Below are 23478 nucleotides of genomic sequence, written 5' to 3'. Positions count from 1 at the left end.
CTGTACATTTACCATTTTAGACATGTACATTTACTATTCTATGTCTGTACACTTACTACTCTATGTCTGTACATTTACCATTTTATGTATGTACATTTACTATTCTCCGTATGTACATTTACTATTCTACACATGTACATATACTACTCTGTCTGTACCATTTTATGTATGTACATTTACTATTCTATGTATGTGCATTTACTTTTTGATTAACTGTCATATTATTACTAGTCTATGTATGTACATTAATTATGTAAATCTTGTATAATTGCCTGCTACTCATTCTGTAAAATGGAGCATTTCACCACTGAAATTGGGACTTGTCCCCAGTTGGACTTTCCAAATAAACAAAAGCAATAAATAAATGTTTTCCTTTTAATGTTCCACTTCATGTCATTTTGTTTTTTTATGTGGTTATTTTTTCTACATTTAAGTGTACTTTCATTTTATTTGTTTTTTTTTTTTTTTACGCAGTTATGTGTTTTCAGCAGTGGAGGTTCTACATTGTAGGGCTTAGACGCTACCAGATTTAGGTAGCTCATACCCCCTAGAGCAACAGGTGGGTCCACTTAGTTGTAGTTAGAAGTGCCTGTTGAAGTTGTGTGCACTGCAACAGCAATCCTCAGAACAGGAGGAACATTCATGCAAATACAGGAAAATAAAGTGCAAAACAGGAGCATCTCAGAGGGTCCCCCTTCTCTGAAATACAGCAACTTTGCAGTCAGCAGAAGCGCTGGGCACAATCCCTGTGTCAGAAGAGCAAGGGTGGCACACCCAACTGCAAAACAGGTTTAATTATGTTACAGTGAAATTCAACATAAGCTGCATTTATTGTTAGATTTCAGATTATTTGTCATGCTCAGTGCACTTAGAATTAGGAGTCTCACATGCCTGAAAGGGAGACATTAGTTATGGTGCAGCTTGAGTGGTGATAAACTGCTGGTGGTGTGGGAAGTGCAGGGACAAGCAACATATCTAATCCTGTAGGTCAGACAAAACTTGTTTACACCCTTTATCAGCGTCATTGCATTTGATTATTTAATTAAAATGCATAATCGGCACAAATAGCTGAAACCTGCTGTCCCCCTGATCATGACCTGCAATGTTCCTGAAGAGAGTGGCAGGCAGGTTGCTAGTACTAATGTGAGGTACTGTTCAGCAGGCTGGAGGCTGGTACTAACGTAAGGCGCTGTTCAGCAGGCAGGTGGCTGGTACTAATGTGAGGTACTGTTTGGCAGGCAGGTGGCTGGTGCTAATGTGAGATGCTGTTCAGCAGGCAGGTGGCTGGTACTAATGTGAGGTACTGTTCAGCAGGCAGGTGGCTGGTACTAATGTAAGGTACTGTTCACCAGGCAGGTGGCTGGTAGTAATGTGAGGTGCTGTTCAGCAGGCAGGCGTCTGACACTAATGTGAGGTACTGTTCAGCAGGCAGGTGGCTGGTACTAATGTGAGGTGCTGTTCAGCAGGCAGGTGCTGGCACTAATGTGAGGTACTGTTTGGCAGGCAGGTGGCTGGTAATAATCTGAGGTGCTGTTCAGCAGGCAGGTGGCTGGTACTAATGTGGGGTGCTGTCCGACAGGCTGGTGGCTGATACTAATGTGAGGTACTGTTTGGCAGGCAGGTGGCTGGTGCTAATATGAGGTGCTGTTCAGCAGGCAGGTGGCTGGCACTAATGTGAGGTACTGTTCAGCAGGCAGGTGGCTGGTACAAATGTGAGGTGCTGTTCGGCATGCAGGTGGCTGGTACTAATGTGAGGTACTATTCAGCAGGCAGATGGCTGGTACTAATGTGAGGTACAGCAGGCAAGTGGTTGGTACTAATGTGAGGTACTGTTCAGCAGGCAGGAGGCTGGTACTAATGTGAGGTGCTGTTCAGCAGGCAGGTGTCTGGTACTAATGTGGGTTACTGATCAGCAGGCAGGTGGCTGGTATTAATGTGAGGTACTGTTAAGTGGCCAGGTGGCTGGTACTAATGTAAGACACTGTTCAGCAGGCAGGTGACTTGTACTAATGTGAGGTACTGTTCAGCAGGCAGGTGGCTGGTACTAATGAGGTACTGATCAGCAGGCAGGTGGCTGGTACTAATGTGAGGTACAGCAGGCAAGTGGCTGGTATTAATGTGAGGTGCTGTTCAGGAGGCAGGTGGCTGGTACGAATGTGAAGTGCTGTTCAGCAGGCAGGTGGCTGGCACTAATGTGAGATACTGTTCAGCAGGCAGGTGGCTGGTACTAAAGTGAGGTGCTGTTCAGTGGGCAGGTGGGTGGTAATACTGTGAGGTGTTGTTCAGCAGGCAGGTGGCTGGTAATAATGTGAGGTACTGATCAGCAGGCAGGTGGCTGGTACTAATGTGAGGTGCTGTCCAGCAGGCAGGTGACTGGAACTAATGTAAGGTACTATTCAGCAGGCAGGTGGCTGGTACTAATGTGAGGTGCTGTTTAGCAGGCAGGTGGCTGGTACTAATGTGGGATGCTGTTTAGCAGGCAGGTGGCTGGTACTAATGTGACGTGCTGTTCAGCAAGTAGGTGGCTGGTACTATTGTGAGGTACTGTTCAGGAGGCAGGTGGCTGGTACTAATGTGAGGTGTGTTCAGCAGGCAGGTGGCTGGTACTAATGTGAAGTGTTGTTCGGCAGGCAGGTGGCTGGTACTAATGTGAGGTGCTGTTCAGCAGGCAGGTGGCTGGCACTAATGTGAGGTGCTGTTCAGCGGGCAGATGGCTGGTACTAATGTGAGGTACTGATCAGCAGGCAGGCGGCTGATACTAATATGAGGTACTGATCAGCAGGCAGGTGGCTGGTACTAATGTGACGTACTGATCAGCAGGCAGGTGGCTGGTACTAATGTGAGGTGCTGTTCAGCAGGCAGGTGGCTGGTACTAGTGTAAAGCACTGTTCAGCAGGCAGGTGGCTGACACCAATGTGAGGTACTGTTCACCAGGCAGGCGGCTGGTACAAATGTGAGGTGCTGTTCGGCAGGCAGGTGGCTGGTACTAATGTGAGGTACTATTCAGCAGGCAGGTGGCTGGTACTAATGTGAGGTACAGCAGCCAAGTGGCTGGTACTAATGTAAGGTACTGTTCAGCAGGCAGGAGGCTGGTACTAATGTGAGGTGTGGTTCAGCAGGCAGGTGTCTGGTACTAATGTGGGGTACTGATCAGCAGGCAGGTGGCTTTTATTAATGTGAGGTACTGTTCAGTGGCCAATTGTCTGATACTAATGTGAGACACTGTTCAGCAGGCAGGTGGCTTGTACTAATGTGAGGTACTGCTCAGCAGGCAGGTGGCTGGTACTAATGAGGTACTGATCAGCAGGCAGGTGGCTGGTACTAATGTGAGGTACAGCAGGCAAGTGGCTGACACTAATGTGAGGTACTGTTCAGCAGGCAGGTGGCTCGTACTAAAGTGAGGCGCTGTTCAGCGGGCAGGTGGCTGGTAATAATGTGAGGTACAGATCAGCAGGCAGGTGGCTGATACTAATGTGAGGTGCTGTTCAGCGGGCAGGTGGCTGGTAATAATGTGAGGTACTGATCAGCAGGCAGGTGACTGGCACTAATCTGAAGCGGTGTTCAGCAGGCAGGTGACTGGCATTAATGTGAGGGACTGTTCAACAGGCAGGTGGCTGGTACTAATGTGAGGTGCTATTCAGCAGGCAGGTGGCTGGAACTAATGTAAGGTACTATTCAGCAGGCAGGTGGCTGGTACTAATGTGAAGTGCTGTTCGGCAGGCAGGTGGCTGGTACTAATGTGAGGTGCTGTTCAGCAGGCAGGTGGCTGGCACTAATGTGAGGTACTGTTCAGTGGGCAGATGGCTGTTACTAATGTGAGGTACTGATCAGCAGGCAGGTGGCTGGTATTAATGTGAGGTACTGATCAGCAGGCAGGTGGCTGGTACTAATGTGATGTACTGTTCAGCAGGCAGGTGGCTGGTACTAATGTGAGGTTCTGTTCAGCAGGCAGGTGGCTGGCACTAATGTGAGGTACTGTTCTGTGATGCTGGCAGTCTAAATTCAAAGTATACCAAAAGGTCATGAAGGTGGATATATAACTATATGCACCTGCAGCTCTCCCCAGGAAAATGTCTGCAGTGATGTATACAGTCTAGTGGTTTACATATCCACTGCTCTGCATAAATCCTTAAATCCAGCCATGTCCATTACAAAATGATGCAGCATACTGAGGATCCATGGTGCGTGGGCGCATCCCCTCACCAATTCAGTGTGCACAGGTATGAGACTATGTTCCTTCATATGTCCATGCGAGGGGGGGGGGGTGTCTGCACAGAAATGCAGGTATCACTGCAATATATACCCCCAAAAAAACTAAGATGGATATCAGTAGACCTGATGAATAGTTATTCATTTGCGACCCCTTTGCTACTAAATTAGATATCACTGAACTGTGATCCATCTGCTAAGCATTACGTGCAAAGTTGTTTTTCAGTGATTATGGATTTCTCGGGAAACTACCAACAAAGCAGACAAACCCAGACTCCTTAAATACAGCTGCTGTCTGATCAAGCAACCATACTAGTTGTTAGTGATCTGCACTGAGGATTCAAGGTCTCGGAGAAGGCAGCTTTGAACGTTTCAAGAAAGTAAAGAACAAAGGGACCTAAAAGAATGGAATTATTCCATTTTTTACAATGCAATCAAACAACATTTCTCCCATGTTGTGCTTTTCTGTGTAGCCAGTCAGAAGCTGCTCATACCTGGTACGTGTACCTTGAAACGCACTGCAGCACTCACATTCCCCTCTCCTTCAGCTGTCGATGCAGAGATACAGATTTCATATTCTCCCGGATCAATGTTCATGGTAACATTTCGAACACCATACTTAAATGTCTGCACTGAAATGCAAAGTGTAGTTAAGTTAGAACAACGGCATTCTGGATCAAGGTTCAAGTTACTAACATTTCAAACACCATATTTTAATGTCTGCACTGAAATGTAAAGTGTGGTTAAGTTAGAACAGCTACATTCTGGATCAAGATTCATGGTAACATTTTGAACACCATACCTAAATGTCCGCACTGAAATGCAAAGCGTGGTTAAGTTAGAACAGCTACATTCTAGATCAAGGTTCATGGTAGCATTTCATACACCATACTTAAATGTCTGCACTGAAATGCAAAGTGTGTTTTAAGTTAGAACAGCTACATTCTGGATCAAGGTTCATGGTAGCATTTCATACACCATACTTTAATGTCTGCACTGAAATGCAAAGTGTGGTTAAGTTAGAACAGCTACATTCTAGATCAAGGTTCATGGTAGCATTTCATACACCATACTTAAATGTCTGCACTGAAATGCAAAGTGTGTTTTAAGTTAGAACAGCTACATTCTGGATCAAGATTCATGGTAACATTTTGAACACCATACCTAAATGTCTGCACTGAAATGCAAAGTGTGGTTAAGTTAGAACAGCTACATTCTGGATCAAGATTCATGGTAACATTTTGAACACCATACCTAAATGTCTGCACTGAAATGCAAAGTGTGGTTAAGTTAGAACAGCTACATTCTGGATCAAGATTCATGGTAACATTTTGAACACCATACCTAAATGTCTGCACTGAAATACAAAGTGTGGTTAAGTTAGAACAGCTACATTCTGGATCAAGGTTCATGGTAACATTTCGAACACTATACTTAAATGTCTGCACTAAAATGCAAAGTGTGTTTTAAGTTAGAACAGCTACATTCTGGATCAAGGTTCATGGTAACATTTCGAACACTATACTTAAATGTCTGCACTAAAATGCAAAGTGTGTTTTAAGTTAGAACAGCGACATTCTGGATCAAGGTTCATGGTAACATTTCGAACACTATACTTAAATGTCTGCACTAAAATGCAAAGTGTGGTTAAGTTAGAACAGCTACATTCTAGATCAAGGTTCATGGTAACATTTTTAACACCATACTTTAATGCCTGCACTGAAATGCAAAGTGTGTTTTAAGTTAGAACAGCTACATTCTGGATCAAGATTCATGGTAGCATTTCATACACCATACTTTAATGTCTGCACTGAAATGCAAAGTGTAGTTAAGTTAGAACAGCTACATTCTGGATCAAGGTTCATGGTAAAATTTTGAACACCATACTTAATGTCTGCACTGAAATGCAAAGTGTAGTTAAGTAAGAACAACTACATTCTAGATCAAGGTTCATGGTAACATTTTTAACACCACACTTAAATGTCTGCACTGAAATGCAAAGTGTAGTTAAGCTAGAACAGCTACATTCTGGATCAAGGTTCATGGTAAAATTTTGAACACTATACTTAAATGTCTGCACTGAAATGCAAAGTGTAGTTAAGTAAGAACAACTACATTCTAGATCAAGGTTCATGGTAACATTTTTAACACCATACTTAACTAAACTTTGCATTTCCATGCAGTATAAGTATGGTACCAGAAATACTACCATGAACCTTGATCCAGAATGTAGCTGTTCTAACTTAACTAAACTTTACATTTCATAGAACAGCTACATTCTGGATCGATGTTCATGGTAACATTTTGAACACCATATTTAAATGTCTGCACTGAAATGCAAAGTGTGGTTAAGTTAGAACAGCTACATTCTGGATCAAGGTTCATGGTAACATTTCGAACACCATACTTAAATGCCTGCACTGAAATGCAAAGTGTGGTTAAGTTAGAACAGCTACATTCTGGATCAAGGTTCATGGTAACATTTCTAACACCATACTTAAATGTCTGCACTGAAATGCAAAGTGTAGTTATGTTAGAACAACTACATTCTGGATCAAGGTTCATGGTAACATTTCGAACACCATACTTAAATGTCTGCACTGAAATGCAAAGTGTAGTTAAGTTAGAACAACTACATTCTAGATCAAGGTTCATGGTAACATTTTGAACACCACACTTAAATGTCTGCACTGAAATGCAAAGTGTGGTTAAGTTAGAACAGCTACATTCTGGATCAAGGTTCATGGTAGCATTTTGAACACTATACTTAAATGTCTGCACTGAAATGCAAAGTGTAGTTAAGTTAGAACAACTACATTCTAGATCAAGGTTCATGGTAACATTTTGAACACCACACTTAAATGTCTGCACTGAAATGCAAAGTGTAGTTAAGTTAGAAAAGTTACATTCTGGATCAAAGTTTATGGTAACATTTTGAACACTATACTTAAATGTCTGCACTGAAATGCAAAGTGTAGTTAAGTTAGAACAGCTACATTCTGGATCAAGGTTCATGGTAACATTTTGAACACCATACTTAAATGTCTGCACTGAAATGCAAAGTGTAGTTAAGTTAGAACAACTACATTCTGGATCAAGGTTCATGGTAACATTTCTAGCACCATACTTAAATGTCTGCACTGAAATGCAAAGTGTGGTTAAGTTAGAACAGCTACATTCTGGATCAAGATTCATGGTAACATTTTGAACACCTTACCTAAATGTCTGCACTGAAATACAAAGTGTGGTTAAGTTAGAACAGCTACATTCTGGATCAAGGTTCATGGTAACATTTCGAACACTATACTGAAATGTCTGCACTAAAATGCAAAGTGTGTTTTAAGTTAGAACAGCTACATTCTGGATCAAGGTTCATGGTAACATTTCGAACACTATACTTAAATGTCTGCACTAAAATGCAAAGTGTGGTTAAGTTAGAACAGCTACATTCTAGATCAAGGTTCATGGTAACATTTTTAACACCATACTTTAATGCCTGCACTGAAATGCAAAGTGTGTTTTAAGTTAGAACAGCTACATTCTGGATCAAGATTCATGGTAGCATTTCATACACCATACTTTAATGTCTGCACTGAAATGCAAAGTGTAGTTAAGTTAGAACAGCTACATTCTGGATCAAGGTTCATGGTAAAATTTTGAACACCATACTTAATTTCTGCACTGAAATGCAAAGTGTAGTTAAGTAAGAACAACTACATTCTAGATCAAGGTTCATGGTAACATTTTTAACACCACACTTAAATGTCTGCACTGAAATGCAAAGTGTAGTTAAGTTAGAACAGCTACATTCTGGATCAAGGTTCATGGTAAAATTTTGAACACTATACTTAAATGTCTGCACTGAAATGCAAAGTGTAGTTAAGTAAGAACAACTACATTCTAGATCAAGGTTCATGGTAACATTTTTAACACCATACTTAACTAAACTTTGCATTTCCATGCAGTATAAGTATGGTACCAGAAATACTACCATGAACCTTGATCCAGAATGTAGCTGTTCTAACTTAACTAAACTTTACATTTCTTAGAACAGCTATATTCTGGATCGATGTTCATGGTAACATTTTGAACACCATATTTAAATGTCTGCACTGAAATGCAAAGTGTGGTTAAGTTAGAACAGCTACATTCTGGATCAAGGTTCATGGTAACATTTCAAACACCATACTTAAATGCCTGCACTGAAATGCAAAGTGTGGTTAAGTTAGAACAGCTACATTCTGGATCAAGGTTCATGGTAGCATTTTGAACACTATACTTAAATGTCTGCACTGAAATGCAAAGTGTAGTTAAGTTAGAACAACTACATTCTAGATCAAGGTTCATGGTAACATTTTGAACACCACACTTAAATGTCTGCACTGAAATGCAAAGTGTAGTTAAGTTAGAAAAGTTACATTCTGGATCAAAGTTTATGGTAACATTTCGAACACTATACTTAAATGTCTGCACTGAAATGCAAAGTGTAGTTAAGTTAGAACAGCTACATTCTGGATCAAGGTTCATGGTAACATTTTGAACACCATACTTAAATGTCTGCACTGAAATGCAAAGTGTAGTTAAGTTAGAACAACTACATTCTGGATCAAGGTTCATGGTAACATTTCTAACACCATACTTAAATGTCTCCACTGAAATGCAAAGTGTGGTTAAGTTAGAACAGCTACATTCTGGATGAAGGTTCATGGTAACATTTTGAACACCATAAATGTCTGCACTGAAATGCAAAGTGTGGTTAAGTTAGAAAAGCTACATTCTGGATCAAGGTTCATGGTAACATTTCGAACACCATACTTAAATGTCTGCACTGAAATGCAAAGTGTGTTTTAAGTTAGAACAGTTACATTCTGGAAAAAGGTTCATGGTAATATTTCAAAAACCATACCTAAATGTCTGCACTGAAATGCAAAGTGTAGTTAAATTTGAAAAGCTACATTCTGGATCAAGGTTCATGGTAACATTTCGAATACCATACTTAAATGTCTGCACTGTAATGCAAAGTGTGGTTGAGTTAGAACAGATACATTCTGGATCAAGGTTCATGGTAACGTTTCGACCACCATACTTAACCACACTTTGCATTTCAGTGCAGACATTTAAGTATGGTACCAGAAATGTTACCATGAACTTTGATCCAGAATTTAGCTGTTCTAACTTAACTACACTTTACATTTCTTAGAACAGCTGCATTCTGGATCAAGGTTCATGGAAACATTTCGAACACCATACTTAAATGTCTGCACTGAAATGCAAAGTGTAGTTAAATTTGAAAAGCTACATTCTGGATCAAGGTTCGTGGTAACATTTCGAACACCATACTTAAATGTCTGCACTGTAATGCAAAGTGTGGTTGAGTTAGAACAGCTACATTCTGGATCAAGGTTCATGGCAACGTTTCGACCACCATACTTAACCACACTTTGCATTTCAGTGCAGACATTTAAGTATGGTACCAGAAATGTTACCATGAACCTTGATCCAGAATTTAGCTGTTCTAACTTAATTACACTTTACATTTCTTAGAACAGCTACATTCTGGATCAAGGTTCATGGTAATGTTTCGAACACCATACTTAACCACACTTTGCATTTCAGTGCAGACATTTAAGTATGGTACCAGAAATGTTACCATGAACCTTGATCCAGAATTTAGCTGTTCTAACTTAATTACAGTTTACATTTCTTAGAACAGCTACATTCTGGATCAAGGTTCATGGTAATGTTTCGAACACCATACTTAACCACACTTTGCATTTCAGTGCAGACATTTAAGTATGGTACCAGAAATGTTACCATGAACCTTGATCCAGAATTTAGCTGTTCTAACTTAACTGCACTTTACATTTCTTAGAACAGCTGCATTCTGGATCAAGGTTCATGGTAACATTTCGAACACCATACTTAAATGTCTGCACTGAAATGCAAAGTGCAGTTAAGTTAGAACAGCTACATTTTGAAAACATGTTCTGAAAAATATCCGTTAACTTTTTCCTTAAATCTGCACGAATGTAGCTCTACTACCAAAATAATGATGCAGTGCTTGGCTTTGCAGGCCTCCTTCATGGAATTTAGTACGTCTTCAAGTAGAAACCTGTAGGGGAAGATAATGATCATTGTTGCTACCTACATTGTAAGCCTGAAGCGAGAGGGGAACCAGATGGGTATCTTTGGTTTTCAGTACGCCGACACCCTAGTGTGAGAAAGGGATAGCATGGAAAGCATGGGTTCTAAGTTTAATGCCACCTTTGAGGCTAGTTAAAGAGCAGATAGGTATACTTGCCAGTAAATGCAATGCCACCTGGTTGTAAGTGACAAAGCAGAAAGCTACCTTTTCTGCTGATGTAGTCAGCCTTCAGATGGATGAGCTAAGGTGGGAAAGGATGCAAGTGGGCATCTCTGGTAGTAACTGCATGAAGCAATGCCAACCTGACATGCCGTGATTCAATGATGCCCCACCAATGTAGTAGAAGCAAATTACCTGCCATTATCCTGGCAAACAAACTGAAAATAAATAAATAAATCCAGCTCAAAAAATCTGGACATTAATGTTAACAAATTCTATACCCTTCTTAGGTCAAGCTCTACGGCTGTATAGTAATCACCTCACCCCTGGAGATCGGCCAGATGTGTATGAGGATATGAAAAGGAATGGGAAGGAACAAAAAGAAGCTATGGACAGTATCCACTTCAGCCGTGACCCAGAGGTAGATGGTCAAATTATGTGACTGCCCAGAAAAATGCATGCAAGTAACAACTGAGGTAAACTACTTACTCCAAGGGAAAATGGTGAAGTATGTTAGCCCTCTACAACCTTAGGTTTTGTACTGTGTTCTTATGTTTCATAGAATCAAATTACAGATATATATATGAGTGTTCTGAAATGGTAGTCGCACTGAAATACTGCAACACTGAAACATATGTTGCTTTAGACTGCTACCAATGCACCTTTTTTGTGGATACCAGGCTATATTCTTCACAGAGTTAACAATGTCACGCATTCACACCTCCTCTGTGCAGCAAAGCAGAAGTGAATCAACATGAATGTAGATAATGAAATCACCAAAAATATTTCAGTAAAACGTTGAGTTTTGTTAAGGTGAATTCATCTGGACATGAATCTCAAACATCTCTCCAAACTTCTCTGTAAAGTTCTTGACAACTCTGCTCAGGGAGGTAAGGATGCAATCTAAGGACAGTAGAGAGTCAATTATCCAAACTAATTGGAACCTAGGGTAGTTTGGATAATCAAATTGCTCGGATAATCAAACATGTAATTGAAATGGATAAAAAACTTCTAAAAAGGTTTTTTCTGCACACAGGTAATACACTTTTCAACCATTCAGTGATTCCAGTAGACAGTAAAGAATATTTTTTACACACAAGTGGGCTACAAGCTCAAAAAACACACACAAGCGAATATGTATAATGTTTCCATATTCAGACTTTATGATTTTTCCTACCCAAAAACTTTGGAAGGCTGCATTCGGATAATTGACATTTCGGATAATCGATGTTTGGATAATTGACTCTCTACTGTAAATGATACAGGAAAAAAAAGAAGGAAGTGACAATAAATATAAGGTACCTTTTGCTTTAGGAGCCACAGAACATAAATACACGTTGTAGTTGGTAATGAAGCCATGCTGCAGCTCGAGCGGTATCTCAGTCCAGACTATCTGCACCACTGATCCAACCTGAATCAGCGTTAAAATGCTGGGAGCGACAGAAGGAACTAGGAATAAGAAAGAACATCAGCCGTTACTTTATGAAAACTTCGACTGCTCTTCATAAATCTCTCACACTGTATTACCAATCATGTCTTTTAACCACAACATTGTACCTCTTTAACACCAAAATGGTTGTTAGAACAACACTTTGCACAATCCCTCGCAGCCACAATGGCCGTTACAGCTCAGCTGTGCAGGTACCCTACTGCCAAAAAAGGCTGCTACAGCACCGCCCTACACAGTCCCAGTGCCAGCTGCTGTGTCTGTTACAGCACCGCCCTACGCAGTCCCAGCACCAGCTGCTGTGTCTGTTAAAGCACCGCCCTACGCAGTCCCAGTGCCAGCTGCTGTGTCTGTTACAGCACCGCCCTACACAGTCCCAGCGCCAGCTGCTGTGTCTGTTACAGCACCACCCTGCACAGTCCCAGTGCCAGCTGCTGTGTCTGTTACAGCACCACCCTATGCAGTCCCAGCGCCAGCTGCTGTGTCTGTTACAGCACCACCCTATGCAGTCCCAGCGCCAGCTGCTGTGTCTGTTACAGCACCGCCCTACGCAGTCCCTGCACTAGCTGCAGTGTTTGTTACAGCACCACCCTGCACAGTCCCAGCGCTAACTGCTGTGTCTGTTACAGCACCGCCCTACGCAGTCCCAGTGCCAGCTACTGTGTCTGTTACAGCACCACCCTGCACAGTCCCAGTGCTAACTGCTGTGTCTGTTACAGCGCTGCCCTACACAGTCCCAGCGCCAGCTTCTGTGTCTGTTACAGCACCACCCTGCACAGTCCCAGCGCTAACTGCTGTGTCTGTTACAGCACTGCCCTACGCAGTCCCAGCGCCAACTGCTGTGTCTGTTACAGCACTGCCCTACGCAGTCCCAGTGCCAGCTGCTGTGTCTGTTACAGCACCACCCTGCACAGTCCCAGTGCCAGCTGCTGTGTCTGCTACAGCACTGCCCTACGCAGTCCCAGCACCAGCTGCTGTGTCTGTTGCAGCACCACCCTATGCAGTCCCAGAGCCAGCTGCTGTGTCTGTTACAGCACCACCCTGCACAATCCCAGCGTTTACTGCTGTGTCTGTTACAGCACTGCCCTAAGCAGTTCCAGCACCAGCTGCTGTGTCTGTTACAGCACCACACTGCACAGTCCCAGCGCTAACTGCTGTGTCTGTTACAGCACTGCCCTGCACAGTCCCAGCCCCAACTGCTGTGTCTGTTACAGCACCGCCCTGCACAGTCCCAGCGCCAGCTGCTGTTTCTGCTACGGCACTGCCCTACCCAGTCCCAGTGCCAGCTGCTGTGTCTGTTACAGTACCACCCTATGCAATCCCAGCACCAGCTGCAGTGTCTGTTACAGCACCGCCCAAGCAGTCCCAGTGCTAACTGCTGTGCCTGTTACAGCACTGACCTACGCAGTCCCAGCACCAGCTGCTGTCTGTTACAGCACCACCCTGCACAGTCCCAGCGCTAACTGCTGTGTCTGTTACAGCACCACCCTACGCAGTCCCAGCACCAGATGCAGTGTCTGTTACAGCACCGCCCTCCACAGTCCCAGAGCCAGCTGCTGTGTCTGTTATGGCACTGCCCTACGCAGTCCCAGCGCCAGCTACAGTGTCTGCTACAGCACTGCCCTGCACAGTCCCAGAGCCAGCTGCTGTGTCTGTTACAGCACCGCCATACACAGTCCCAGCACTAACTGCTGTGTCTGTTACAGCACTGCCCTACACAGTCCCAGCACCAGCTGCTGTGTCTGTTACAGCACCACCCTACGCAGTCCCAGCACCAGCTGCTGTGTCTGTTACAGCACCGCCCTACGCAGCCCCAGCACCAGCTGCAGTGTCTGTTACAGCACCACCCTACGCAGTCCCAGTGCCAGCTGCTGTGTCTGTTACAGCACGACCCTGCACAGTCCCAGCGCTAACTGCTGTGTCTGTTACAGCACTGCCCTATGCAGTCAAAATACCAGCTGCTGTGTCTGTTACAGCACCGCCCTATGCAGTCCCAGCACCAGCTGCTGTGTCTGTTACAGCACCGCCCTATGCAGTCCCAGCACCAGCTGCTGTGTCTGTTACAGCACCACCCTGCATGGTCCCAGCGCTAACTGCTGTGTCTGTTACAGCACTGCCCTGCACAGTCCCAGCCCCAACTGTTGTGTCTTTTACAGCACCACCCTGCACAGTCCCAGAGCCAGCTGCTGTGTCTGTTATGGCACTGCCCTACACAGTCCCAGCGCCAGCTGCTGTGTCTGTTACAGCCCTGCCCTATGCAGTCCCAGTGCCAGCTGTTGTGTCTGTTACAGCACCACCCTGCACAGTCCCAGCCCTAACTGCTGTGTCTGTTACAGTACTGCCCTACACAGTCCCAGCACCAGCTGCTGTGTCTGTTACAGCACTGCCCTGCACAGTCCCAGCCCCAACTGCTGTGTCTGTTACAGCACTGCCCTATGCAGTCCCAGCGCCAGCTGCTGTGTCTGTTACAGCACCACCCTGCACAGTCCCAGCGCTAACTGTTTTGTCTGTTACAGCACTGCCCTACGCAGTCCCAGCAACCATGGCTGTGTCTGTTACAGCATTGCCCTGCGCAGTCTCAGCACCATTCTGTTACAGCACCGACCTGCACAGTCCCAGCACCACCTGCTGTGTCTGTTTCAGCACTGCCCTACACAGCCCCAGCGTCAGCTGCTCTGTCTGTTACAGCACCGCCCTGCACAGTCCCAGTGCCAACTGCTGTCTGTTACAGCACCGCCCTGTGCAGTCAAAATACCAACTGCTGTGTCTGTTTCAGCACTGCCCTGCACAGTCCCAGAGCCAGCTGCTGCGTCTGTTACAGCACCACCCTGTGCAGTCCCAGAACCAATTGCTGTATCTGTTACAGCACTGCTGTGCGCAGTCCCAGCGCCAGCTGCTATGTCTGTTACAGCACCGCCCTATGCAGTCAAAGCACCAACAACTGTGTCTGTTACAGCACCACCCTGCGCAGTCAAAGCACCAACAATTGTGTCTGTTACAGCACCGCCCTGCGCAGTCAAAGCACCAACAACTGTGTCTGTTACGGCACCGCCCTGCGCAGTCAAAGCACCAACAACTGTGTCTGTTACAGCACTGCCCTGCGCAGTCAAAGCACCAACAATTGTGTCTGTTACAGCACCACCCTGCGCAGTCAAAGCACCAACAATTGTGTCTGTTACAGCACCGCCCTGCGCAGTCAAAGCACCAACAACTGTGTCTGTTACAGCACTGCCCTGCGCAGTCAAAGCACCAACAACTGTGTCTGTTACAGGACCGATCAGCTCAGTCAAAGCACCAACAATTGTGTCTGTTACAGCACCGCCCTGCGCAGTCAAAGCACCAACAACTGTGTCTGTTACAGCACCGCCCTGCGCAGTCAAAGCACCAACAACTGTGTCTGTTACAGCACTGCCCTGCGCAGTCAATGTACCAACAATTGTGTCTGTTACAGCATTGCCCTGCGCAGTCAAAGCACCAACAACTGTGTCTGTTACAGCACCGCCCTGCGCAGTCAAAGCACCAACATCTGTGTCTGTTACAGCACCGCCCTGCGCAGTCAAAGCACCAGCAACTGTGTCTGTTACAGCACCACCCTGCACAGTCAAAGCACCAACAACTGTGTCTGTTACAGCATCGCCCTGCGCAGTCAAAGCACCAACAACTGTGTCTGTTACAGCACCACCCTGCACAAAGCACCAACAACTGTGTCTGTTACAGCACTGCCCTGTGCACTCCCAACTCCAGCTGCTGTGTCTGTTATAGCACCACCCTGTGCAGTCCCAGCTGCTCTGTCTGTTACAGCACCGCCCTGCACAGTCAAAGCACCAACTGTGTCTGTTATAGCACTACTCAGCGCAGTCCCAGCACCAGCTGCTCTTGTCTGTTACAGCACCACCCTGAGCAGTCCCAGCGTCAGCTGCTGTGTCTGTTACAGCACCACCCTATGCAGTCTCAGTGCCAGCTGCTGTTTGTTACAGCACCACCCTGTGCAGTCCCAATGCCAGCTGCTCTGTCTGTTACAGCACCACCCTGTGCAGTCCCAGCACCAACTGCTGTGTCAGTTACAGTACCACCCTTCACAGTCCCAGCATCAGCTGCTGTGCGAGTTACAGCACCGCCCTGTGCAGTCCCAGTGCCAGCTGCTGTATCTGTTACAGCACCGCTCTGCGCAGTCCCAGCTTCAGCTGCTGTTACACCATGGTATACTGCCCAGTGCCAAGCCTAATGCCAGCACTGGCTAGAAAAACCCAGTGTCAACAATGGCTGCTGCTGCAACATGCCACTGCACTGCCTCAGCACTATGAAACATGTTTACACCACTAATCTGCACCACCCTGGTGCCAGTAACAGTGTTACTTCACACGTGAACAGCACCCAGTCACTAACAACTTATGTTATGGCACAACCTACAATGTTCCAGCATGAACAATGATTCACAGACAGCAAATGTCCAAAGGCCTCTGAGCCCCTTCCATAAAAGGATAAAGCCTTGACTATGACCCGGGCAATCCAGAATATTCGCAGAGATTGGTAATTAGTTAAACAAAGGGATCATTTAAACTTGCAGAAAAAGTAAGATAACTGACAAAGCCAGTATAGGATTAGATGCTCTAAATGCCTTAAAAGAATATGACCAGTAACAATGGGCAGGCCTTGATGGAGTGAGTTATTGTCGGTATAAGGTGTTAAAAAGGGCAATTCAGTCTACTGGATAAGGAATTTACCAGAATGATTTATAAAAAGAATATAAACTAATTATCTATTGTATGAAGGAATCTTAAAATTCATGCATAAAAAAAGCATATTTTATGGGTGGTGAAAGAATTTATTCAATTGTACCTTACCTTTGTCATCCCAGATTCAGCATTTATTCAGCTGTATCTACCATTACTTAACCAGACAGTGCTCACAGGTCACCCCTGAAAAGGGACAATTTGTTCAGTGGGTTTACAAATTAAGCAGCTAAATAAAACAACAACAAAAAAAAAGAACATTGCAGGGATACAGCAGCATTGACTAACAGCTGTAACACTGGACTAGGTACATTTTCTGAGATTCACAGACCTCCCTGGATCGTCATGAAAAATGTTACCTCTCTTTGAATGAGATGTCTTCTCTAAGAGCAGCCAAGGATATAGTACCTTCACTGTCTATCTGTCTCCCAGCCTAAAGGTAATGAATTTTCCTCCACATAAGCTAGATCCTCTTCATTTAGGTCCAAATCCAAAAAGTAAGACTGAAGGGAATTCTCATTTTCTCTTTGCTGGGAGAGATACTCTAAGGGTTGAGGGGTGGTTGCCTCTGGGTTAAAGGGGAGTGGCCATGTTCCCCTAAGTAGGCTTTGTATAATGAAGCTCAGCAGAGATGGGGGTATCTGTAGGGGGAGTATCTGGCCCTGAGGTGGTAACCCTAATGATAAGGAGGCATGAGGTGTCATTCCGGGCATCTGTAGGGGGAGTATCTGTCCCTGAGGTGGTAACCTAATGAAAAGGAGGTATGAGGCCTCATTTCTTTGCTAGGAAGCCTCTCCTTTATTGTCTGGAAGTTCTTGCACCAGCACAGCAGGTACTCTGTCATTCCAGGCTAAGCCTCCAGATGGCACAAATGAAAACCTGAAAAGGTCAGATGGCTGGCATAGGTACTTGGCAAAGGGCATCTGGTGTAGAAGTCTCATTCACTCCAATAGCCACTGGTGAAGGACTCTTACCATATGCATCCATAGAGACTAAGGTAATGTAGTCTGAGATACTGAAGAAGAAGACGGCGACTGCAGGATGAGGGGTGGACAAACAGCAATGCTCCCTTCAGTAGGGCTAATGAGGATCTCAACGTTCTTACACTTTCTGCCTACAGGTTTGGTTTATCACAGTATTTTTCATTTTTTTTCAGCTTTCTAAATCCCTGCTTTCTCCTGACTGTGTCTCCCATATTTGATGTTTGCCTTCCCCTGCCATGTACTTGGTGTGAGTACCATTTGTAAATGATTCCACGTGTTTGGTCCCATCGGGGAATATAATTCTGCATTTCTGTGAGTCCTTGCTCTAGTTCCTTGATCTCCCTGGCCTTTTGGCTGCTGTTCCACTCTATGCATCTCCTTGGCTATGGTTCTCACCTGCTTTCATCAATCTGGGCATGAATGTCATCCTTTTTCCCTACCCATCCAGACCTTATTCCTTCAATACTGCCTCTTCTCTTTTCTCCCATGTCTTTGTATATTTTCCTTGCCTTGCCTTTTTCTTTTCTCTCTCCCATATTTCCCATGCTGCCTTTATTTTCTCAGAGTCCCCATTTATGCTGACCTTTATATGGGATATGTGGAGGAGCATATTATCTATGATGAACTTCATAATTTATATTTGCCTGAAATTGACATTTGGAGAAGGTACTTGGATGACTGTTGGCTGGTTTGGAAAGGAGGTAGCCAATATTTGGATGAGTTTATAGAACATCTTAATGGAAATATATGAGGTGTTGAATTTACGGTTGATTACCATCAAAATGAAATTCATTTTCTTGACGTTCTTTTACAGCGTCAGTCTGATAACACACTAAGGACCACTGTATATCGTAAATTTCCAGAATATAACACCTTGCTACATGCCAACAGTCTCCATCCTAAACATACAATCAATAATATTCCCAAATCTCAGTTTTTATGCCTTAAGAGGGTTTGCTCATCTCAACAGGACCTGACACAATACCATCAGGATTTAGCCAATAGATTTTTAGCTAGGGGATATGCTAAACAAAACGTTAGTTCTGCCATGCAGTGGTCTGGAAACCAATCCAGGGACACATTATTACAATATCAACCACATCACAAGCAGAATAATTAATGACATTTTGAGGTTTGTTACAACACATGGCAGGAATACAGTGCACATTATGGATATTGTGGACAAACATTGGAACATTTTAAAAAACAATTCACAATTGGAGGATTACCTTGGGGACAGGTGTTCATTCTCATATAGAAAAGGTAAGACTTTGGGGTCTCACTTTTCTTATTATAAAAAAAACTACATTTCAGCATGTCAATTATCAAAAAAAAAACTCTTATGGGGAATAAATTGGTTGGATCATACCCCTGTCGACATTGTACATTTTGTAAGTACATCTTCAAAACTAAAACTTTCACCAGTAGGAACACTGGACAATATACACTGTTTTGGTAATTGCAGTACAGACTGGGTTGTTTACTTTGCGACCTGCATTTGTCAAGCCTTTTATGTAGGCCAAACATCTAGACAATTTAGGGTTAGAATGTCTGAGCATTTGGGAGACATTAGGAATGCCCGAGCCACCAATGCATTATATAGACACACACTGACTCACCCAACTGCTAAATTTTCATTTACAGTTATTGATAATATTATAGGTAACAGATCTTTTAAAACTGGTTGGCATAATATACTCAATATGAAGGAAAGGAAATGGATAGCAAAACTTGGGGGTCTTTCTCCCCTGGACTCAATGATAAATTGTAACTTTTCTTCTCTCTTTGCATTTTTGCCTCATACATTTGTGGGTCATATTATTTACTAATGGATATGTTTATTTTATCATCCATATTATAGTAATTATTTAGGAATTTGCATGTTTATAGGATTACCTTGTTGTCATTCTTAAGCAGGAAATGATGTCAGAGTTTATGATTGGAACAGGTATTTATTGCAAGGTCTTTTCCTGCTGCCTGTGATTATACTACTGATGAAAGCTACTTGCTGAAACCGGTCTAGTTCCAATAAATCATTGCTTCATTCATCCTAGGTGCTGGCTCCTTTTTTGTTTCATAAATGCCTTTATTTTCTCTCTCTCCTTCTCCTTCACGTTTATTCTCTCCTTGCTGATTTCTATTTTTCCCTTAGATGTGTACATTAAGTGTTTTTCTTCTTCACCCTAGTGCTTGGCAGCTCTCTGTCTGATTCTTCACCAAGAAGTTCCCTCAGCCTTCTTATCCCAGTACATTCCTCTCTTCCTGTTTGTCATGTTACCTTCTTATCCCAATACCTTCCTGTCTTCCTGTTTGTCACATGTTACCTTTCCACACCTTTGCAGGGCTTCCCTCAGCCTTCTTATCCCAATACCTTCCTCTCTTCCTGTTTGTCATGTTACCTTCTTATCCCAATACCTTCCTCTCTTCCTGCTTGTCATATGTTACCTTTCCCCATCTTTGCAGGGCTTCCCTCAGCCTTCTTATCCCAGTACATTCCTCTCTTCCTGTTTGTCATGTTACCTTCTTATCCCAATACCTTCCTCTCTTCCTGCTTGTCACATGTTACCTTTCCCCATCTTTGCAGGGCTTCCCTCAGCCTTCTTATCCCAATACCTTCCTCTCTTCCTGTTTGTCATATGTTACCTTTCCACACCTTTGCAGGGCTTCCCTCAGCCTTCTTATCCCAATACCTTCCTCTCTTCCTGCTTGTCATGTTACCTTCTTATCCCAATACCTTCCTCTCTTCCTGTTTGTCATGTTACCTTCTTATCCCAATACCTTCCTCTCTTCCTGTTTGTCATGTTACCTTCTTATCCCAATACCTTCCTCTCTTCCTGTTTGTCACATGTTACCTTTCCACACCTTTGCAGGGCTTCCCTCAGCCTTCTTATCCCAATACCTTCCTCTCTTCCTGCTTGTCACATGTTACCTTTCCACACCTTTGCAGGGCTTCCCTCAGCCTTCTTATCCCAATACCTTCCTCTCTTCCTGCTTGTCATGTTACCTTCTTATCCCAATACCTTCCTGTCTTCCTGTTTGTCATATGTTACCTTTCCCCACCTTTGCAGGGCTTCCCTCAGCCTTCTTATCCCAATACCTTCCTCTCTTCCTGCTTGTCACATGTTACCTTTCCACACCTTTGCAGGGCTTCCCTCAGCCTTCTTATCCCAATACCTTCCTCTCTTCCTGCTTGTCATGTTACCTTCTTATCCCAATACCTTCCTCTCTTCCTGTTTGTCATATGTTACCTTTCCACACCTTTGCAGGGCTTCCCTCAGCCTTCTTATCCCAATACCTTCCTCTCTTCCTGTTTGTCATGTTACCTTCTTATCCCAATACCTTCCTCTCTTCCTGTTTGTCATGTTACCTTCTTATCCCAATACCTTCCTCTCTTCCTGTTTGTCATGTTACCTTCTTATCCCAATACCTTCCTCTCTTCCTGCTTGTCACATGTTACCTTTCCCCATCTTTGCAGGGCTTCCCTCAGCCTTCTTATCCCAATACCTTCCTCTCTTCCTGCTTGTCACATGTTACCTTTCCACACCTTTGCAGGGCTTCCCTCAGCCTTCTTATCCCAATACCTTCCTCTCTTCCTGTTTGTCATGTTACCTTCTTATCCCAATACCTTCCTCTCTTCCTGTTTGTCATGTTACCTTCTTATCCCAATACCTTCCTCTCTTCCTGCTTGTCATGTTACCTTCTTATCCCAATACCTTCCTGTCTTCCTGTTTGTCATATGTTACCTTTCCACACCTTTGCAGGGCTTCCCTCAGCCTTCTTATCCCAATACCTTCCTCTCTTCCTGTTTGTCATGTTACCTTCTTATCCCAATACCTTCCTCTCTTCCTGTTTGTCATGTTACCTTCTTATCCCAATACCTTCCTCTCTTCCTGTTTGTCATGTTACCTTCTTATCCCAATACCTTCCTTTCTTCCTGCTTGTCATATGTTACCTTTCCCCACCTTTGCAGGGCTTCCCTCAGCCTTCTTATCCCAATACCTTCCTCTCTTCCTGTTTGTCATGTTACCTTCTTATCCCAATACCTTCCTCTCTTCCTGTTTGTCATGTTACCTTCTTATCCCAATACCTTCCTCTCTTCCTGCTTGTCACATGTTACCTTTCCACACCTTTGCAGGGCTTCCCTCAGCCTTCTTATCCCAATACCTTCCTCTCTTCCTGTTTGTCATGTTACCTTCTTATCCCAATACCTTCCTGTCTTCCTGTTTGTCATATGTTACCTTTCCCCACCTTTGCAGGGCTTCCCTCAGCCTTCTTATCCCAGTACATTCCTCTCTTCCTGTTTGTCATGTTACCTTCTTATCCCAATACCTTCCTCTCTTCCTGTTTGTCATATGTTACCTTTCCCCACCTTTGCAGGGCTTCCCTCAGCCTTCTTATCCCAATACCTTCCTCTCTTCCTGCTTGTCACATGTTACCTTTCCACACCTTTGCAGGGCTTCCCTCAGCCTTCTTATCCCAATACCTTCCTCTCTTCCTGTTTGTCATGTTACCTTCTTATCCCAATACCTTCCTGTCTTCCTGTTTGTCATATGTTACCTTTCCCCACCTTTGCAGGGCTTCCCTCAGCCTTCTTATCCCAGTACATTCCTCTCTTCCTGTTTGTCATGTTACCTTCTTATCCCAATACCTTCCTCTCTTCCTGTTTGTCATGTTACCTTCTTATCCCAATACCTTCCTCTCTTCCTGTTTGTCATGTTACCTTCTTATCCCAATACCTTCCTGTCTTCCTGTTTGTCATATGTTACCTTTCCCCACCTTTGCAGGGCTTCCCTCAGCCTTCTTATCCCAATACCTTCCTCTCTTCCTGCTTGTCATATGTTACCTTCTTATCCCAATACCTTCCTTTCTTCCTGCTTGTCATATGTTACCTTTCCACACCTTTGCAGGGCTTCCCTCAGCCTTCTTATCCCAATACCTTCCTCTCTTCCTGTTTGTCATATGTTACTTTTCCCCACCTTTGCAGGGCTTCCCTATGCCTTCTTATCCCAATACTTCCTGTCTTCCTGTTTGTCATATGTTACCTTTCCCCATCTTTGCAGGGCTTCCTCACTTCTCCTTCCCACTTAGCTCATTGGAGACCTCATTTGGGGTTGCCATCCTTTTTTTCTTCCTCAGTCTGTTTGACTGTATTGTATGCCACAGGACTCCCCACCCCCTTTTTTCCTGAATACTCTTAGCTTGCATCTTGTGACTCCCCTCCCCTTTAGCTATTCAATTTTCTATTTTGTTCTGCAGTTTGCTTGCTAATGTTTAATCCTTTGGCTCTATTGGACAGAGTGTGTGTGTGTGTGTGTGTGTGTGTGTGTGTGTGTGTGTGTGTGTGTGTGTGTGTGTGTGTGTGTGTGTGTGTGTGTATACACTATAACAAGCCATTCCATCATTCTTACTGCATTCACCCTTTCCTGATGGGTTGCATGTGCTCCCCCTTCACCCTTTCCTGATGGGGTGCATGTGCTCCCCCTTCACCCTTTACTGATGGGGTGCATGTGCTCCCCCTTCACCCTTCCCTGATGGGGTGCATGTGCTACCCTTCATCCTTTCCTGATGGGGTGCATGTGCTCCTCTTCCCTGATGGGGTGCATGTGCTCCCCTTCACCCTTTCCTGATGGGGTGCATCTGCTCCCCTATTAATGTTGACCTTTGTTTCTTTTATGTTCTTCTGCACTGTTTCAGAGCTTGTTCTCCCTACTAGGACTTCCAGGTATTCTGGGAACTCTGCTTCGTGTAAGGTTTCACTTCCTTTGCTTTTGACTAGTCCTGCCTTATCAGTGTCCTGCCTTG

The 23478-nt window shown here is 44.1% G+C and overlaps 1 protein-coding gene across 1 annotated transcript in view; it reads right to left on the bottom strand.

The window, feature by feature from the left end:
* The window catches only part of LOC122790010 (interleukin-12 receptor subunit beta-2-like), a 1182445-nt gene that overhangs the window by 70944 nt on the left and 1088023 nt on the right, over nt 1-23478 (bottom strand). Inside the window, exons 9-10 of the mRNA XM_044057546.1 lie at nt 11816-11962; nt 4704-4841 (exon numbers count right to left, since the gene is read on the bottom strand). Coding sequence (XP_043913481.1) covers nt 4704-4841; nt 11816-11962 — 285 coding nt within the window. The remainder of the gene's footprint in view (nt 1-4703; nt 4842-11815; nt 11963-23478) is intronic.

This window comes from Protopterus annectens, chromosome 15.part0, assembly GCF_019279795.1.
Source record: "Protopterus annectens isolate FY-2018-M chromosome 15.part0, PAN1.0, whole genome shotgun sequence".
NCBI lineage: Eukaryota > Metazoa > Chordata > Ceratodontiformes > Protopteridae > Protopterus > Protopterus annectens.
The sequence above is the reverse complement of the archived record's forward strand: the minus strand, read 5'-3'. Positions and strand labels throughout refer to the sequence as shown.